Source organism: Trypanosoma cruzi, genomic scaffold (assembly GCF_000209065.1).
Source record: "Trypanosoma cruzi strain CL Brener 1047053517089 genomic scaffold, whole genome shotgun sequence".
NCBI classification, from domain to species: Eukaryota; Euglenozoa; class Kinetoplastea; order Trypanosomatida; family Trypanosomatidae; genus Trypanosoma; species Trypanosoma cruzi.
This window is the reverse complement of record NW_001849567.1, coordinates 326,729-345,770: the sequence shown is the minus strand read 5'-3', so window position 1 is coordinate 345,770 and position 19,042 is coordinate 326,729. Positions and strand designations below refer to the sequence as shown.

Below are 19,042 nucleotides of genomic sequence, written 5' to 3'. Positions count from 1 at the left end.
AACAACAGCCACACACGGAGCAAATAAATAAATAAAAACGCAGCAAATACCGGCGCATGCATTTATCAAAGAGATGTGCACAGCGTTGCACAGCGTTGCACAAAGGAAAAAAATCCACCGTCGTCTAGTGTCGTCCTTTTCTTCTTCTTCTTTTCGCATCACTCCGAAAAACACAAGGAACGGCAGCCCCTCACGTCGTCCTGGCTGTCTTCTCAGTTGAGAGGGGGAAAGAAGCAGCTAGGTCAAAAGAACTCTACTTAGCAACTGCCGCTCACGTGAAATGGCCTCTATGGCTGCGTGTTCCAGTTCCGCTGCCTCACGCTGAAGTGAGCCAACGGCCCGATAGACATTAGCCTCTTCGCGTTCCAATGCCGCACCCGCGTCAAATGGCAGCGTATGAACATCCGTCACAAGCGTATAACCGCCACCAACGGAGTCAACAGAGGAAGGAGCATATGGCAATAACTGCGATGTTGGCAAAGGAGACTGTGGTTTCTGTACAGCCCGCTTTGCAACAAAAAGGGCCCTAAGCGCACTATTTCGTGCAGTCTCTGCAGCCTCGCGAAAAGCATGCAGACCAGTGAAGATGTCATCCCCCGTCTCCTCCTTTTCATGGAGCTGGCAGGATGCGTTCGACCCGCGGTCAATGGAAAGCGCAAAGCCATTAGATGTGTCCTGCGGCGGTGGTGATCCCGTGGAAGGTGTCGCGAACTTTGTGGCCCGCAGCAGCAGACGACGCAGGTGGTCAATCGCGGAGACATCCCCAACATGTTCCATAGATGGGGGAGCAACGAGATCGACCGGCGGGGACGTGTTATTCCATACCTGGGGACTGCAATCTACGCGGTGAGAATGGCAGCGGTTCTTGGCAACTGCAAAATGCGGCTTCGCCGCCTCGCTGCGCATCACCTCGGCATCCTGCAGTGCCGCATTTGCCGCCACTGGCATCATCGTCGTTGGCCTCTCCTCTTGCTGCTGCTGCTGCTGCCGCTGAAGATGTCTGAAGGCGTCCAGTAACGTGTCGTATCTTCGCTGTATGCGATTCACCTCCGCTGCCTTCTTTGCGTAGAGTGCATTGCAACGCTGCAAAATGTCGTTAAAAACCCCCTCGAGACTCCGCACGTTCGCCACCGCACCACCTCCCACGCGACGGGAAGGCAATTCCGCCCGCAGCCTTATGTTCTCGCCCTCCAGGCGCAGCAGTTGCCGCTCCAGAAAGCGGATCTTTCGCTCGGCCACCAATAACTCTCTTGTGGAGGCTGCCGCGGTACACTTTCGATGCCTCCCTTTTTCGCATCCACAGGACCTTGCGCTCTCACCGTTATTTTTGTTGTTGCTTCGGTCACTGCCGCCGTTGCTGGAAGTGCATCCCGCCGCCTCACGATCTAATGTGGTTTGCAGGGAAACGGAGGGCCCAAATGCTTCCACGGACGTTGTCTCCCTACGGCGGCGAAAATAACGATGACGTTGCTGCTGATCAACGGCGTCACGACCGCCGTTTAACGCCCTCGCCGCTACTTCTTCCTCCGCTTCCACCAGTGCCTTGACGCGCCTCTGCAGCTCCTCCAGTGTAGCCGCGTCCGAGGAAAGCAGTTCATGCAGCTGGGCAATCACACGACGATGGTGGAGCTTGAATTCTTCTTCGTACTGCGTGGAAATTTCTCGCAGCTTCGCCAGCGGCTCCTCAAGCAGGAGCCGAACGGTGCTGGCAAGATCCGTCAGCCCGTTGCTCGGCAAAGAAGCCGCCCCAACCCCCCACTGCCTCACGTCCTCGCTATCGACGCCGTCTTCCTGCGAGGCACGCCCCGCGATAGACGATGTCTCCGCCGCATCCTCATCGGCGGAAGTGTCCCAGGAGAATATCTTCCATTTCAATTCATGCGCCGTCGTTACGGGCTCCACGGGGTGCTCTGTTCCCGCCACGGACGGCGGAGACAACGGCGACACACCGCATGAACTCTTGGTACGAACACCCGCCTCGTCACCCAATGACGACACATACGACGGCATAGGCGGTGATAATAACGACGGTGATGGTAGCGGTAGTGCGGACTGCGATGAGCATCCCTGGCCTTCGCACTCCCGTCGCCGCTCTCTTAGCTCGTTTTGTGGTCTTTGGCCTCTGTGGAGACACTGAGCCTCCAGACATGGCACTTTATCAACAAATGATGCCCAAGGAGAAATCCCCACATCAGCGGCAGCGACGGTGGTTGTGCCCAAAGGAAGAGACAGGGGAAGGACGGAGGAATTGTGAACCGTCGCAGAGGTCTCTATAAGAGCGGCACCCGCAGAAGAAACAATGGAGTTGATGTTTTTCTCCGGCGCCGGTATCACTCCCTTTTCCGGTTCCCTCTTCGGGGAGATGAGGCGGAGTTCTCGAGACGCCGCCGTTGCTATCGTCGTTCTTGTCATTGGAGGAGAGGCATTGGGGGATGATGTCGAGAGATTCAGAAGTGTTCTGCCAGCAGGACCCTGCAGCCGCCACGCTGGAGGCGAAAAGGGAATCGCAAACATGTCCAGCACACGAGCAGCGGCATCTAAATTCTCCTGCCGCCGCCTGCGCCGCAGCTCTGCGATGACTTTGCCATTCGTCTCGTCGGAGCCCGCCAAAAGAGACGCCGCGGCTTCCAGCACTTCCCAATTGATGTCATCGTAGCAGGCGTCAAATCGCAGCGAGGCAATCCAAACGACAGCGGAGCATGAGTGCTGTATACTTGCCTCAATCATGGCGACAACCCCGTCCACTCCCTTTCTTCCAGGCCGGGATGTTGAAAAAAGTGGAATGATCTCCTCAATCTGCTCCGGCGGAGGGATGGCATTCCACCATCCACCCTGAAGCCGGTCTCGGTGCATGTAGCGGTGCGCCATAAGTGAAAGTGCTACGTGTGTCTTAAAGGCCATTCGCAAAGCGGGACTCCCGTCATCGACCCATACGGTGGGACCCGACAAGTCCCACACACGCCATATACTCGTCACACCATCGCCGTAACGAAGTAGAAGCGTCAGAAGAACATGAGAACTTGCACCCGCCGTTGGACGTAAAAATTCAGCACCACTCAAGGTGCATGAAGCTCCGAAAAACTCCTTTCGCTGTCGCTCCTCTGCCGCTATTGCCTCCGCCGCACGACGTCGTCGCTCCGCATTTGATCTTGTATCAGGCATTCCAAAGACATCAGCGTGCCCTTGACTCAGGGCCGTGCTCACTGACTGCCAGGCAAGCGAGTGAGAGAGTGCCGCCCGCAGCACGGCCAGGGTTTCTGTGACGCTGCCGCATCGAACGTAGCGCGTGGCGGGGATGTCTGCGTAATCCTCCATGAAGCAGCCTGTAGGAGAACGAGTATCAGTGGCTCGTGCAAGCAGGTCGATGGCCTCAATAGACATCATCCTTTCATCATCACCATCATCGTCATCATCACCGTTCATGTGTCCCATCGTCCCATTGCAGGGATGAGAGTCATCGTCCCCGTCAGAAGAGGGCCTGCACTCGACGACGCTGAGGGCCACACATGGGTCAAAATCCGCAGCGGCAAATATTTCTTGCAGGACCGCAGCGAACAGACCACTGCCATTCCCGTGTATGCAACGCCCCTTTTCAATCCCAGCGACACCATCACCGACGGTAGGACCAAAAAGCTGGATGGACTTCCCGCTGCCTGAGGCCCCATGAGTGACGGTGAGCAGCTCTGCCCCGCCATTCTGCATAAGTGCAGTTGCCACATGTCTCGCCAGCTCCCATGTGTACGCCGCGTAAGGAAGCGCTCCTGCCTCGCCGCCTTCTGCCGTGAGAAACGGTGTACGCACAGCCAAACTATTGTTTCCCCCTTCAGCCTCTTCCTCCTCGCCTCCCGTCTTTGCCCACACACACGGCATTCTCATCGCCAAGCCGCCGGGATCGCCAGTTGTCGGGTCGCTGTGGACGACGCATATTGTGCTGCGTTGCTGGTTGTTCTCCGCCGCGGTACAGCGGCCTGCCGAGAGGTTTAATGCAACGGTGACATGCCCACCACCACCATCATTGCCACCCATCGCTGGGCGCATATTCACCGCGTTGTCCCGCTCCTCCCTCACAATACCTGTACACACAAAACCGCAGAGAGAGAGAGAGAGAAGGAAAGAGCAGCGATGGCGCAGGTAGACAAGTATGCATGCATACAAAAATTTTTTTAAAAAGTGCAACATTTAGCGCAAAAATGAAAAAGCAAAAGCAACACATCGGTTGGCACCCCAAATTCAGGCAAATGCCGTGGAAATCAGGCACTCTAGACGAAATAAAACACAAATTAGTGCCCATCTGCGCAGTTCAGCGCAGCTTACACCCCCCGCAATAACATTTCAGGCGTACTTCAAGAGCCGCGGCACTGCGACAGGAAAAACCACGCATCACTTGCCCTTCATGCATCAATAAGAAGGATAAGTACAAAAAAAAAGACCACCCGCAGTGCCAGTACCACATTTCGTGCCGCCTCACGCAACGTCAGACGGGGAACCAAGCACCCTCGCCAATGTTCTCTCGTCGGCGTTTCGGAAGCCGGTCAATGTGAAGACGGCGCCCTCCGCCGTTTCCCCGTGCGTCACCGTCATCTCATTTTCTTTGCTGGTGCCCCCGTCTTGCCCGTGCAGATGGTGGTGGCACCTCCCTTGCTTCACACGCCACGAGAAGACGCACCAAATTCCTCTATTTAAACATTTGTTTCACGCTGTACGCCAAAGCGATGGTGACAGAGAGCGGCAGTCCCCCCGGCACCGCAGCAACCACGACAATCGTCACGGCCGTTGTAAGGTTGTTGAGAAACCGCTTGTCATGCAGCGGATGCTGCCCCAAAACAACGGCCTGAAACGACCCACGGAGACTCGGTAAAATAAACATGAGAGCCGCATCCATCATCCCACCATTCTCAATTTGATCTGCAAGAAGGGCAAGTTTCTCCTGCGACGGCGCTTCCTCCTTCTCCTTGCGTATCTGCATTGCAATGCGGCCGGCAAAGGAGTCGACACCCACGCCTGTCACAAGGACGGTTGCGTCTCCCTCCACGACGTCTGATCCGGAAAAAAAAATTGGACTTGTGAGGGAGTCCTTTGCGACATCGGAGTTCTCACCTTTCGCCGAAGCCTCGTCAACCTTGAGCGCATTGCTGTACGCAATAATGCCGTCGACCGTCAAAAAGTCACCACCCGAGACTGCAAGAAGGTCCCCAACGAGGAGCTCCTTGTCTGTCTTCTCCAGAACAGCCCAGGCGCAAACGACTGTCACGCGCGCAGCCGGTGCAACACGCATGAGCTTCTTAAAATTCTGCTCCTTCTGATAGTTGTCGAGGTTACTGACATGTATCACAGGAGTGACGGAGAGGAGGAGGGCGCAGCCATCCCTTCAGCCGCGTGCGGAGTCCACCCTCCCCGTGCCTGCGTCCGCCAAAGTAAACCCAATCACAAATGACACCACAGCCGAAGCAACCAAAAGCTGTATCTTTCGACCACCGAGACTGTCCCACACAAAATCCATAAAAGTCACCTCCTCCGCAGGCAGCAGTTCATTGACAACAAACGCCGCACGACGAGTCTGCAATTCCTCTTCGTCCTCCGCCGATAGGTCACGAAAGGGATTTGCCTTCAGCTTCTTCGCCAGCCCAGGCAAACCGCCGAAACTCTTAAGGAGGCAAGGGCCCTCCATATTTTCTGTGACAATGCAGTGCAGCGTCTCGGCGTCTATCTCAAACGACATCTCCCGCCGTGTGTCTGTGTTTGTTAAACCCTCACTGTCTTCTCCTTATAATAATGAGCGGGAAGTTCTTATGGGTCTCCTTACTTTTTTCTCTCTTTGAGTTCCCTGTTGCTGTTCCACTGTTTTTTCGGTTTGTGTCTCCCCTTTCCTCCCGTTTTCGTTTCGTTTTTATTTATTTATTTATTTCCTTTCAACGACTTGCCCTTTCCCCTTTTCGCCCCTTTCGCCCTTCTCCCCGAGTCAGAGGGTCACCGGGGGATGCGTGTGGCTGCCCCGCCCTCACGCGTGAAAGACCCGCGCAAAACTCACGGCGCACAACACATCCGACTGGCAGCAGCCCCCTCACTCACCCTCTTTCATGTAGAACTTACATGTCACGCTGCCTCCTTTTCTCTCGTGTCCTCCTATCGGCAGGAGAAAAGAGAAAACAGAACAAAAGGAAAAAAAGTGGGGAAAAGAAGGCACGCATAAAGCACGTCCAACATTTTCCTCCTCCCTCTCTCTCCTCCGCCACCGCAGTGCCTCCCCGTCACGTTATTTTTTTTTTTTTCCTTTTTCCCCTAATAAAGACAACACACCGAGTGGCGTTTTCCGTTCGTTCATTTGGCGTCCGTGCAGGAACCTCAATGTCCGTCATTTTTGGCGTTAATGTAAATCATGTAATGTTTTTTTATTGCTTGTTGCTTCTGTTTCTTCCTTTTCTCTAATCATTTTCTTATCGCCCACGACTCTCACATCACGGCGATACGTCTTCTTCCCTTCCTTGCTTTCTTTTCCTCTTTTTTTTTTTATTGTTCTTCGCCGTCCCACCGGCTCGTTCACCTACTGAGGCGGTGTCCACGGGTGTCCCGTCTCTTTCGTCACCTCCACCAGCCGCGTCACGTACTTCTGCATCGCCTCCTCCTTGGACATGTCAACAATGGCGTTGCGTGCATCCCACTTCGCACGGGCCTCAAACTGCACCGCCCACGGCTGCGCGCCCGTGACAGGTCCCTCCGTTGCCTGCTTGAACAGCGCGTAGAACTCCAACTTCACCGCGTTGGACAGCTGCACGGGACCATCCTTCGGAAGCGATCGCACGTAATTCACGGCAGCCTCAAACTGAACCTGGGTCATTATCGCCTCCCCACCTTTTTCGTGTGTGTTTCTTTTCCCCTTCCTTTACCTGGTTGATGGATTTCTCTTCCCTTACAAGACGTTTTACTGCGAGAGAAGGAGAGAATGTGTGAGTGAAATGGGGGGGCGGCAGGGGAAAAGGATGCCAATGCTGAGAGCCCATCGCTGACAGTGGTGCTTGGCGTCCTCCGCGTGGGCAGTGGGCACAAAAAGAGCAATCATTTTGCATGGATATATACGGAACAAAGTGAAACGCGTATGTGAGGAAGCAAAAAAAAAGAAAAAGGAAAATGCATAAAAGCAGTAGAAAAAAAAAAAAGAAAAAACGGCTGGCACTTCGTTTCGTTTTTGTTTTTCTTTTGTTTTTTGTTTTTGTTTTTTCATGTCGGGAAGAATTTTTTTGTTTCCACTCCCCCTTTTTTTTTCTTTTTTGGCGGTTTTTCTCCTCCTCTCGGGGTCTGTCTGTGCGTTGCTGCTGCCGCCGCTCCCCTCCCCTGCTTTGCTGCCGTGAAGACCGTCAAGACAAAAAAAAAAAAACACAATAACAGGGGAAGAAAAGCAAAAAGAAAAAAGAAAAGGAAGGGAGGAGGAGGAGGAGAAGGGGTGGCTCTCAGTGGCGAAGTTTGGCCCAATTCGCGGCCTCCCCCTCCTGCCCTGCTTTCTATGCACATGTGGTTCACTGGACAGGCGAGCAAGGGGATGACCACTTATGTAAAGTGCGTGCAATGTGCACGTGTGCAGGTGCGGCCCTGTACATCGCGGAGAGAAAACGCTGCCCCCCCCCCCCAAATCCCCAAATCCCCTCCTACAGAAGTCAAACAAAAAAAAAAAAAGGGGGGGGCCAACAACCACAAAACAAATACACTTACGTTCATCACTAAATACATTACACAACCAAAGAGACTCACAGACTTACACTCACAGACAGACACAGAGAGTGAGAGAGAGAGAAAATAAAAAAGCAAAAACATTAAAAAAAAGCCTATTTGTATGAGAGACCGAAGACGCCGACAGCCAAGAAAAAAATAAAAAATAATAATAATAATAATAGCTATTAGAATAGAAAGCTTCAATGTCAGTGTCATTGCCCCTCCCTCCCTACCCACTTCCCTCATACCTCTGCCGCTCTCTGCTTTTCTTTACTCTAATGTGGTTTGCCGCGTACTTCATCGGTGCATGCATGCATAAATAAAATGTGCTTGTGTCATTCTTTTCAAATTTCATTCTCGTTCTTTCACAGCGTCTCCGCGCTCGCACCCCACCCATTGTGTGGAAGGGTGTACACTTAACCGCAGAAGACATGGGAAGCGTGTAACAGAAAAACCACGCAGAGCAGTTCCTCTTTTATCATATGCTTATGCATGCCTCTATACATACATACGTACATATTATATATAAGTACATGTGCTCCCTGCCACAAGCCTTTATTCACGAAAATATGAGAGCAGACAAACAAGTCCCACCTACCCGCCCATCACGAACACAGCACGGAGAAAGACATTTTATTGTCGTCCAAATGCGTTCACACTTCTGCACTTCACGATTCATTTCATCCTTCTCTCCTCTCCTCCTTTTCCAGTACCACCCCCGCCCCCCAAAGTATCATTGACCTCCCATCCCTTTCTTCTTTCAGTTACCAGTTTCTTTTTTTCCTTTTTTTTTTTTTTCTTCTTGTTTTCCATTCATGTTTTTTTCATCATCCATACTATGAAGACAAAAAAAAAAAAGATAATTCTTTGTGTAATTTCCTCTGTTTCCTTCTATCGCCACATTTCAGGAATTTCCTTTTCATCACATTTCTTCGTTTTTCGTTTTTCTTCTTTGTTTTTTTGTTGTTTTCCTTTTTTGTTGTTGTCGTTGTCACTCCGTGCGTGTGTGCGTGTAAAGTAAAAAAAAAAAAAACAAGGAGGAGTTGAAGGGGAGGAATTCGAGAAGCCCTTTAGTTTGCTTTCTCCCTCTCCCCCTCTCTGTCTGTCTGTGTGTCTGTGTGTGTATGCCTTGCCACGTCGTCTTGTCGTCCACAGCGGGAAGATCCATACAACTCAAAATACTCAGACGTCGGTGTACTTAATCATGTCAACGCACACAACGCGGCGGTGTTTTCCATGTTGGCTCACCATACGCCTCCTTTCCGTCCTCCTCACTAGGGACCGTTCTCTTTCTTTCCTTATTTATTTCCTCCCCCTCTTGCTTTGCCTCAGACTCCCTGTCTTTCGGTTGTTACTTTTACGCAATGAGCCGGTCCCTCTTTGCCGCCAGCCAAAAATCCTCCCATAACCCCCTCACTAACCACACACGGGCCCACATACAATCCCCAAGCGCACTGCTGTCTCTCTCTCTCTCTCTCTATAACATTAGCGCTCCTACTTTTTCATTGAGTGTATTTTAAATATGGTGTTACGTGTTGCCGCATCCATGATTCTGGGCGGAGAAGCGGAAAAGGGGAATATTCAACTCCCTATTCACATCTGCGGGCTTAGGTTGGGAGAAGGGGGGAAGCATCGCTTTATTTGCCGCACCACCGTTTGTAACACTCGCGACGCCTCTTTTTCAGTCCACCCGAGAATCTGGAAGAGCAGCTGAGTAACAACCTGGCTGTATAAAGAATCCAACACATCTGCCGGTAGTGGCACTCCACGAGCCTGGACCTCTTGTGGCTGCTCTGCCCTCGCACGTTCGCGACGCATCGTACACGCTGCGAACCCCTCATCCATGAACGTCATGCATACCTCCCGCGTGAATAGCTTTAAGAACTGGCGCACCTCCTTTGAAATCGGATTATAAGTTCCGTTTGCATTGCTCTTCTTCGCATTGCCAGACGCAATAGAGCGCGTTCTGCCCTGCACGTGACGACGGTGTTTTATCAACCACTCTGCTCGCTGAGCACTCTGAGTTGGCTGTGGTTGAACGGATGTGTAATTTCGCGTGTTGGGGCAAAAGTAAGCGCTGTACGTTTGCCGCAGGTACTGCACCACCTCAGAGAAGCCATTTGGCGAGAGCTTCGCGACGACACGTTCCACCTCTGACTGTGGGCATGTCATAAGCACCGCAAGGTAATGATCGGCAAGCGCAACCTCCAGCACTGCAGGTAGCGCCGGTGCCTCGGTAGTCAGCTGAGGGACACGAGATGGAGCAATCACTTTTGTTTCCCCGTTGGGAAGAGGCCATCGGTGCTCTTTCTCGCGCTTCCAAAGCAAATCATCAAAGACTATCAGACGACCATGACCCACTTTTCTTCTCGCCATCTGGCAGGGTAAAGGTAAGACACATCCATTCTCTGGTCTAATGGGGCCCGGCTGGTGCACCACACGCCGCAAAGCAGAGACGGAGGAGCTGCTTTGCCTCCCGCCATTGCGGCTAGCAGTTGCCACTGCTTCCCCAATGTCCCCAGGGCTGTCTTTGGTCGCAGATACATTCTGCTGTCTTCGTTCACGCGATGTACTGCCTCTCGCGGAAACAGAAAAGGAATGAATCGTGGGTGTAGCCTCAGGAGAAACACGACCACAAGAAGCCGTTTTGGAGCGACCGCGTTCCTTCTTTCGCGCAGAACTAGCCGGTGACCCTCCATCTGCCGACCGAACTCCGCTAGGAGACCGCATCGCAAGCTCCCTTGCCGCATCTCGAAGAAGTTTTCCGTAAGCACCATACCTCCCATCGCCATGAGGAGAACGTCGAGTCGCTGTGCCACCACGAGAAAATCGCTTTTGTTGCACTGCAGCTTTCCCGCCCGATCCATTCTCACGAGACGCCTCTGAGGCAGCCCTTATTTTCATTCTCTCCAATACTGGCCCCCTGCCCCTCCTTGACAATTGCAGTAGTCGCGGGGCAGCAGCAGGCTGTACCGGCGTCTGGATCTGCGGTGCCTCTGGTGGTTTGCCATCGAGACGCATGCGCCCTCCGTTGGTGCGCCGGCTGATCGTCTGCGGCTGCGGCTGCGGCTGTGGCTGGTAGTAATTCTGTGTTTCAAAAAATATTTCAGGCACTATTCGTCGAACCGGCTGACGTTCTTCCATGGACGGCTGTTGAAGCTCACCGTCGCGGCCGGCGGGCATTTCTTCCACCAGGTCTGCTGTATCTGACATGCCTGTGTTCTTCTGTTCGTTTATTTGTTTGTTTTTGCGTCAAATCCACGTTTTTGCTCCTCCTTTTGTTGGAGATTTGTGTTTTTGTTGTTTCTGTTGTTGCTTTCGTTCTTCTTTTTTTCCTATCCCCCTCTTAGCTCCCAGGCGAATGAGATGCCTAAACTGCGGCCAACCGCCCTCCTCCTACTTATGCCTGACCCTCCGGTGCTTCGATTGTCCCTGTTGTTTTTCTTCTTCCTCCTCACGCACCCCTTTTTACGCGTGTCTCCAACCACTGCAAGACGCACGAGCCACAAGCAGAGTGGGAGTAAAGCCAAAAAAAAAATAATAATAATAATGAAATAATACTTTAATCCTTTTTCTTTTTTTAAAGCCTTTTGCGGCTCCTTTTCCCGTTCCTTCGTCGCCGTGCGAAGTGCGAGGAAAACATAAACACCGATAGAAAAAGAAAAAGAAAAAGAAAAAGACAGACATGCGGAGCAGGCGATGAGTCATCTAATAGACGTGGGAACAGGGAAAAAGGAGGTGGTGGCGATGCCCGTTGAAAACATGCAGCTCTCACGGGCAAACCCCTCCCACACACACACACAAAATAAAAAAAAAAAAAAGAAAGAAACACACAAAGAAAAGGAAGGAAGACACCCGTCATGTTACTACTATGAACCAAACCGATAAGAGAGAAAAAAAAAAAAAAGGGAGGAGAAGAAGAACCGCATGGCACAAAAACAAACAAACAAAAAGATAAATGTATACATGTATATATACATTTTGTGTGTGTGTGTGTGTGTGTCTTGAGAAGAATCATGTCCCTCACAATACTCGTCACGTCAAGTGTGGCAGTCGTCGTCACCCACGTTGAAGGGAGACGTCACACACACACGCACACGCATTAAATACATACATACATGCACGCATAAAAAAAGGAGAGAAAGGATCCTCCCACTCTCTTTTTATTGTTGTTGTTTTTTGTCTTCTTCGGTTCCCCCTCCTCTTTTCCGTCAATCATCAGCATCCCTCCCCTCTCAATTGTCACGGTCCTCTACACCCTTATCATCATTGGGCTGCCGCATACCTCTCGCCCAAGAAATAGCACAATAATGCAGGCAGAAGCACATGCATGCCCATTGCATCAAAGGTATGAAAAACAAAAAAAAAAATTTCACAAATAAACACACACAAATACAGGCAAAAAAAAAAAAACAGCAGTATTGATGAGATCTGAAGCAAATTAAAAAAAAAAAAAGCGATAAAGAATATCAAACAACAAAGAAACGATAATGATAACTGCTCGACAAGACAGCAAATCAAAAAAAAAAAAAAAAGGAAGACGAAAGAGAAAGACGCTCTTTTTTGTTATTGTTGTATGGATATTCATAAAATGCCTTCTCGTGTTGTTTCTGTTTCCGGTTGTCATGCAAGTACAATCTCGCTGCCAAAAAAAACGTTAAGGAAATTTGTTTTTGCTGCTCAAGTTGTCAGCCTCCCACCACTCTTGGGGGAGCGGCATAATTTCACCTGCCTTTCGTGCTTCCACCAATTTAAGAAAAGCCGCTCGCTCCTCTTCCACAACGGCCAATGGCAAGGGTGTCCCAGTCTCTTCTGCTCGCTGCTCCAACATCTGTGCCTCATGACTTACTTTCAGGAAATCAACCAACTCTTCACATTTCATCGCGTCTGTGAGAGTCGAAACCGTGTCCAGATGTTGCATTGAATGCAGAAGAAAAGGCTCAAGAAGCTCAAAATACAGATAGTAGGTGTCCTGTAGTTCTTGCAGGTGTGGAAGAAATTCTTTACACAAGTTTGAAAGAGCGGCCTTTCTTTCCGTGGAACTCGTTGTGGACGGACTCCGGTTGGATGTTCCTGTGAGGTTAAAATCGCCCTCCGTCTTCTCTGTCTGGGCCACGCATTCAGCGCTGTTGGGCGGAAAAGGGTCCATGTGTCGCTGATACCTGACACTGAGCCGTATCTCTCCAGGGCAGTGTAGTAAGAAAGCGAGCTCAAAAAACAATTGCCGCACTTTTTGCATGTGTTTCGTAAAGACACCGTGTTGCAGGACACCAGAAATGGCTTCCTTCCATAGCGTGGAGAGCTGAACCCAGTCACGGCGACTCTCCTCACGTGCCTCACACAGATCCTCCAAGATGGTCGTTTGTAGCACCTCCACTGGAAATGACTCTCCCATGAGTGTAATCTCGCCCGGACCGTCAGCGTATGGCTTCATGAGAGTGCAGTACAGCGCAGGGCAAGTACCTCCCACACGGAATATGTGCAAAACGCCACACCCCAATTTGGCACTTACTTCACGCACACTTAACTTCAAAAGCTCCGTCGCCAGAGCCGCCGCACATGACTTGCTGTTCGCGTCACAAGTATTGTTGTTTTTGAAATCGTCGTTAGCCTTTTCACTGGGCGTTTCAGCACTCTCACCACGCAATTCCGCAGGTCTCCACGGGGGTTTTATCTCACCGCCGCCATCGCCCTCCATGTTCGATGCCGCAAGCAACGATATTCGGAGAACCAGATCCCCCCGCACTGTGTGTCCATACGGGGAGTCAAGGTATGCAAGATAATCCGCGTGCCTTTGCTTGAGCTCCTTGTAGAGAGCAAGAAAATGTTGGAACTCTTGGATGACGGCACTCGACTCACGTTTCAGTAAATGGCTGATGGAAAGTCCCTGCCATTTTGCCTTCACATCCAGCCATTTCTCCACAAAACGGCCAGCCCTGAATGCAACATCCTTCGTCACAGTAAGGGGCTGCTCCAGCTGCATCTCAGTGGCTTTCGTAGAGCCACTGTGATGTGTTAGAATTTTGAAAGCATCATTTGAACTAAAGTCATTTTTTGGCCCCTTTCCTTCCTCTTCCTGGTTCGGCACACTCCAAGCAGACTCTTGCGATTTCCCATTCAAAGCCTCATTAAAATCATCTGCGATGGGCTCTGCGGCGCTGTCTTTGCCTGATACGCCTTCTTCTTCAGCCTCCAATGAATGAATCTCTTCGTTACGTTTCTCACAACGTGTGCCCATGCCATACTTCTCAAGCGCCGGCCTCGTCGACGACACAGTTAGATTGGAAACCGTATGGGGAAGATGAATGCTGCTCAAACCCAGGACGTTCTTTGCTCCCCCTTCCTCTTCGTCTTCGTCTTGCCGTGGAGCTGCTTCGGTCGGCTCTTGAAGTGCTCCTTGAGTATTCCCCAGCGAGATATCGCATACAATTTCCTTTACTGGAGATTCACGGTCCGTTTGGACTTCAACTGAGCGGAATTCAACGCTCCCTGCGTCATGCTGTGTGGCAACGCTTAAGTTTCCAGAGCAGGCCACAATGCGCCGCTCTGTTGTTGATATCGCTGAATGCACCTCTCGTTGAGACCAACTGCCTCCTGTCGGCGATGATGCAGCCGATGCCATATTGTCCACAGAATTCGTCTCGGACTTCCGTGAAGAATGCGTTTCAAACCTCCTCGCTTCCAGGTCCTCTTGGGGATCAACCTCAAGGAAGTCCACACTGCTCTGGAGAAGTAAGGCGCTCTCCGTTTCCTGAGGCTTCTTCAAAAAAGACACGGAATGTTCAGTTGGGCTTTCCGTAGCAAAGTTGCTTGGGTTGATTGCGTCGGGTGCGTGTTCGGTCGTGGGTAACGTGTCGCGATGTTGTGGACTTGGCACTGGTGGTATCTTTACTCCATCGCTATCCTGTACTGTGGAGGAGGGAGAAGTGCGAGCAGCGGGGTTAACAACGGCAACTTTTGAAACATCAGCGGGAGCAGAAGCCGCAGTAACAGTGGTACCGATAGTGATGGCCGCTGTCGCATCATCGTCTGGCGCCCTGTCAGCCCTTGCAACCTTTAAAGCGGTGAATGATGTGGGCGAATGCATCTGATTTATGATCAATGTCGGGCTGGCGTCAAATGTTTGGGGTGAATACGCCGAAAATGATGCGATGCCCCCATGCGGCTCGACATCTCGAGAGGCTCGCCGAGGCGAGGGTTCGTGTACGCGTGGTGGCCCTCCCACGATGGGGGGAGGCTTCCCGGATGTGGAGGACCGCGCGCCAGGCGGAAGCTTTGGACGGGGCGATGCCTCTGACATACGGGAATGGCTGTTCCGCGGCAAGGAAGACCCCCTCACAGAGCCCGAACTCTTGCGAGCAGAGGGAACACGCATTCGTGGAGTGCTGCTCTCTGACACGCGACCGCTGCCATGGCCTTGAAGCTTCGGCGGTGCCTCGGGCTGAGCAACCAGACGAATGCACGTGGAATCTACCACTAGCCCACACTTCAACAGTCCGTCTTCAATAGCCACCACCGTGACGTGCAGCTGGCCGTAATCATGGTTCTTGAATTCAAATTCTTCCCCGACACTGATGGCACGGCATCGTTGAAGAAAAAAGGGGGCAATAAAGTGGCGCAGGCAACTGTCAAAAGAAAACTCCTCGCCAACAAAGTCCGAGGTCACTGAAAAGACAACCTTTGACGCCGCCAGCACTGATGCTTCACTGTGAAAATCAACTTGAACCATGGAACCCTCCTCCACGCCAAGTAGACGCATCGTTCTCACAGAAACCACCACGGCTTCCTTAAAATACTGCACGAGCTGCGTATCGGTGCTATTATCTCCGTGAGGAAACACCCTGGGCCAGCACTTGGTGCTCACCCTGCAGGTGATAACCGGCGTCATGGGGGCGAGGACACCGAGAGGCAAAGAAGGAGCCACAACCGGTGAAGAGGCAGTGGTGTGAAACGATAGCTCCCCGTAATTCCCACTGCCTCCTCGAGTGCTAACGGGTGGCAACACACCAGAGCCTCTGGAGGACACTGCGCCCTTGCCTCCGGTAGCCTGAACACGTCGGATAGTTACAAATCCTGACGATGAGATTAACACAGGCGTCATCATCCAGCTATCCAAGAGAGCGACATCATTGGCGTATGCCGTGGTGGGCGTGCCTCCATCGATGTGGAGCGAGACATCTTCATCAACATTCGATAATAAAATTTCGCAATGCTCTGTCGTTGGGCCGTACACATAGCAATCTTCACCAAAGACCTTTTTCGCATAGCCGGTATAACCGTGGGGAGAGAAGATAGGAACCTCCATCTTATTCCTCAATCATACACACACACAAAGAAACCTCTTCACTTCCGTTACAATGAATAAGATCGATATTTCCTTTCTCAAGCCCACACACACACACACAAACAAATAAACAATTGTATTAGTAAAAGCAATGCAAATGTATATATATATATATATATGTGGAATATTTGTAGATGACGATGGTGCTTCCTATGTACTCTTTTATGGATGGCTTGTTGAAAGGCAAAAGGAAACAATGATAAACAAAGAAAAAAAGGCAGCGGCATCAATGAACATCCTTGGTAAAGATGAAACACAAATAAGTAGGCCACAGAAAAGAGCAAAAAACAACAACAATAAAATTTACAAGCGTCGATGATGCTAACTTTCAGATATTCGTTCATCCATCCCTGAAATAAAAGGCGCACACACACAGAGAGAGAGAGAGGACAAGAGGGTGGAAGAGACAAAATCTGGTTATGCCGTCATCTATCTATTCCCTGCATTCCTTCTACAACTTCCCTACAGCTCAGAGGTGGTGCTTCGTGTCCCCCCTTTCAGAAAAATGACACATCGTCCCTTGCCCCTCAAAAACACCCTCAGATAAACATTGCACTTACCCACCCACTATGCATGTGTGAGTACAACACCTACGCCTTTTTCTTCTTTTCCTTCTTTTTCTTCCGTTGATCCCCTCCTTCCGCGCCATCCGCTTGTGTGGTGGCCGGGGCGGAGCTCATCATCAGCTGCGACATCTCCGCTGCGGCCTGTTCGTACCGTTTCGCTATGTAAGCATCTGGTTCAAAACGCTGCAACCATGTCTCGAGGACCTTTGCAATTTCCTTCGCACTCTCATCTCGGAATATTTCCTCGTGACGCTGGCATCCTTTCAAAACGACAGGACGACGCAGGCCAAAAAACTCCTTGTGCACCGTCACGTCCGCCAGCGCGTTAGCAGAAGGAACCACCAATTGCATTGGGTGACGCACGTCAGCAAGATGCTTTACCGGCACATAACGCTCCTCGCAGCGAACAAGTCCGTCGGATTGGAAGATTTCCGCGGGGTTAAAAAGGTAATCATAGTACAGGCTCTTATCTGCCTCAGCAGGACAAGGCAACGGCTCCTCCAGTGACGAAATTAAGTTGTGTTTCGCAAAAGATAAGTTTGCCTCCGGTACATTAACGTCTCTCTCCGCTTTGGCAATTTCCTCACGTTGCTCCATGTTCTGTAACAACTCACGAGTGACTAACGGCGTATCAAGAGAGATAAACGTTCCAATACGATGCGGAAACCCTTCTGATGCCGCCATGTAAGCAGCGACGAGGCATCCGTAGGAATACGTCAGAAAATGTGTCCAGTGCACATCAAGCGCATCCATTACAGCACATACCTGCTGACATGTCTGTTCTATTAAACCACTGGTCGTATACGGGAAATCCACATGAAGTGGAATATACACAGCACCGTACTCCCACGAAAGCTGAGAAAGTACAGCCTCATATTTTTTCGCTGCCAAAGCCGCCTCCGCAGTATTTTTCGTGGTATGATCAAGGATGATGAGGGGACGCGGACCCAGGTGGGTTCCGTGATACAACAGTGAGGACGGAAGCATTTGTTCGCGCGACGCCCCCAAACAATTTCTCTGCCATGGTTGAATACGTAACGATGTAAACTCGCGTCGCGGCTTATCTGGTGTCGTAGCTGCAGCCACTTTTCCGGCTTCCTTCACCAATGGTGGTGCAGAAGCCGTTGCCGTACTAAGCGTTAGTCGCACGGTCCGCATTCGTTACTCAGCCGTACCTTCTTTCAGAGAAATCCTTTTTAAGTTTTAAAAGAAATAAAAAATAAAATTACGCAAAAATTAATATGGTCCCTGCTCTCTCGGTTTCCCTCTCTCTTTGACTGTACTCCTTTGGTGGGTGCACCCCACCCCCTCTCACAGAAAGGAAAAGAAAAAAAAAGTTTGAAAAACACACCGCAGAAGAAAAAGAAAGGAAAAACAAAAAGAAAATGGCCACATTACAAATATGAACTGTTGCATGCATAATAATAATAATAAATCCGGCAAAAACACAAGAAAAAAAGGTTTGTTCACACACAAATTCCATCCTACTCATTTCTCATCAATCGTTCCTTTTTACTCCCCGTCACCGCCGCCGATGCACAACCCACGGCTACGCCTTGAGACGCCGCCAGTGAGTAGATTTTTGCGGCACCACATAGACACACACACATGCGTATTCTAAAACCAGAGTACGATGCATGCATAAACACATACATACATATACAGTTGGACTGCATTTGTATATATATAATCATTCCAAAAAAAAAAGAAAAATTTGAACAAAAACCATAAGAAAGGCGTAAGACATCTTCAGCAAAGGCTAATTTTTTTTTTTTATCGTCTTATTGTTTTTGTTGTTTTTTCGTCGTTCTCGCACGACGCCCGCTTCCGCAACTCAAAGTGCAACAAAAGTAGGCCAAGTATGAATAAAAAGGGAGAAGAGGAAAAAAGGAAAAAAAAAGGAAAAGGGCGGAGTAAGGTTCCACAATAAAAATACACGCACGCAACTGAGACACCGCCCAAAAAAGTGAAAAAAGAAACAAAGAACAAAGCGGAAGGATTGACGGAACGGAAAAGTGCAAGAACTCGTCTGCATTCAGCGGCCAAATGAAAAAAAGGAAAATCAGGGAGTATAAAAAAAAAAAAAAAAGTCATTCAATAGGAGACTGGAGAGTAGATTATAGAAGGAATTTGCATTTACACCCATATGTATAATATATATATGTATATAGCACTCCGCAAAAGCAAATTTACAGGCATAAAACAACAACAACAACAAAAGCAAAACCAAAACAGTAACTTTTCCCCCTTTTTTTCTTTTCTTGTCTTTTATCGTTTTTCTCGTTGACTTCTTGTTTCTGTGTGTGTCTTTGTGTGTTTGTGTTCGCTCTTCTCTCTATTTACCCCGTATGTACATGTATATGCATATTTGTGCTACAATAACGATCTCCACACAGACACAGGCAGAAACACTATGCCCACACATCTT

At 50.3% G+C, this 19,042-nt stretch overlaps 5 protein-coding genes and 1 pseudogene across 5 annotated transcripts, besides 19 other annotated features; all 6 read right to left on the bottom strand.

The window, feature by feature from the left end:
- Positions 1–19,042: part of a sequence feature (heterozygous, non-Esmeraldo-like haplotype) that runs on past both edges of the window.
- On the bottom strand, positions 238–4,179 carry Tc00.1047053508909.240 (hypothetical protein, conserved; the record flags this gene model as incomplete). Its single annotated transcript, XM_815424.1, has 1 exon — positions 238–4,179. The coding sequence occupies one exon, from the start codon at positions 4,177–4,179 to the stop codon at positions 238–240; it is 3,942 nt and encodes a 1,313-aa protein (XP_820517.1).
- Positions 971–993: a microsatellite.
- Positions 3,389–3,415: a microsatellite.
- Tc00.1047053508909.230 lies at positions 4,676–5,719 on the bottom strand (annotated as a pseudogene).
- Positions 5,885–5,905: a sequence feature (AT_rich).
- Positions 6,469–6,519: a sequence feature (GA-rich).
- Positions 6,542–6,835, bottom strand: Tc00.1047053508909.214 (hypothetical protein, conserved; the record flags this gene model as incomplete). The annotated part of the gene is made up of 1 exon (XM_815432.1): positions 6,542–6,835. One exon carries the CDS (start codon positions 6,833–6,835, stop codon positions 6,542–6,544), a length of 294 nt encoding a protein of 97 aa, XP_820525.1.
- Positions 7,106–7,161: a sequence feature (T-rich).
- Positions 7,176–7,215: a microsatellite.
- Positions 7,355–7,439: a sequence feature (CT-rich).
- Positions 7,855–7,885: a sequence feature (AT_rich).
- Positions 8,476–8,513: a sequence feature (A-rich).
- Positions 8,634–8,696: a sequence feature (A-rich).
- Tc00.1047053508909.210 (hypothetical protein, conserved) lies at positions 9,298–10,917 on the bottom strand (the record flags this gene model as incomplete). Its single annotated transcript, XM_815423.1, has 1 exon — positions 9,298–10,917. One exon carries the CDS (start codon positions 10,915–10,917, stop codon positions 9,298–9,300), a length of 1,620 nt encoding a protein of 539 aa, XP_820516.1.
- Positions 10,923–11,036: a sequence feature (A-rich).
- Positions 11,233–11,264: a sequence feature (AT_rich).
- Positions 11,507–11,556: a sequence feature (T-rich).
- Positions 11,687–11,707: a microsatellite.
- Positions 11,787–11,833: a microsatellite.
- Positions 12,058–12,187: a sequence feature (T-rich).
- Positions 12,362–16,009, bottom strand: Tc00.1047053508909.200 (uncharacterized protein; the record flags this gene model as incomplete). The annotated part of the gene is made up of 1 exon (XM_815422.1): positions 12,362–16,009. One exon carries the CDS (start codon positions 16,007–16,009, stop codon positions 12,362–12,364), a length of 3,648 nt encoding a protein of 1,215 aa, XP_820515.1.
- Positions 16,639–17,772, bottom strand: Tc00.1047053508909.190 (hypothetical protein, conserved; the record flags this gene model as incomplete). Its single annotated transcript, XM_815421.1, has 1 exon — positions 16,639–17,772. One exon carries the CDS (start codon positions 17,770–17,772, stop codon positions 16,639–16,641), a length of 1,134 nt encoding a protein of 377 aa, XP_820514.1.
- Positions 17,808–17,842: a sequence feature (AT_rich).
- Positions 17,930–18,000: a sequence feature (T-rich).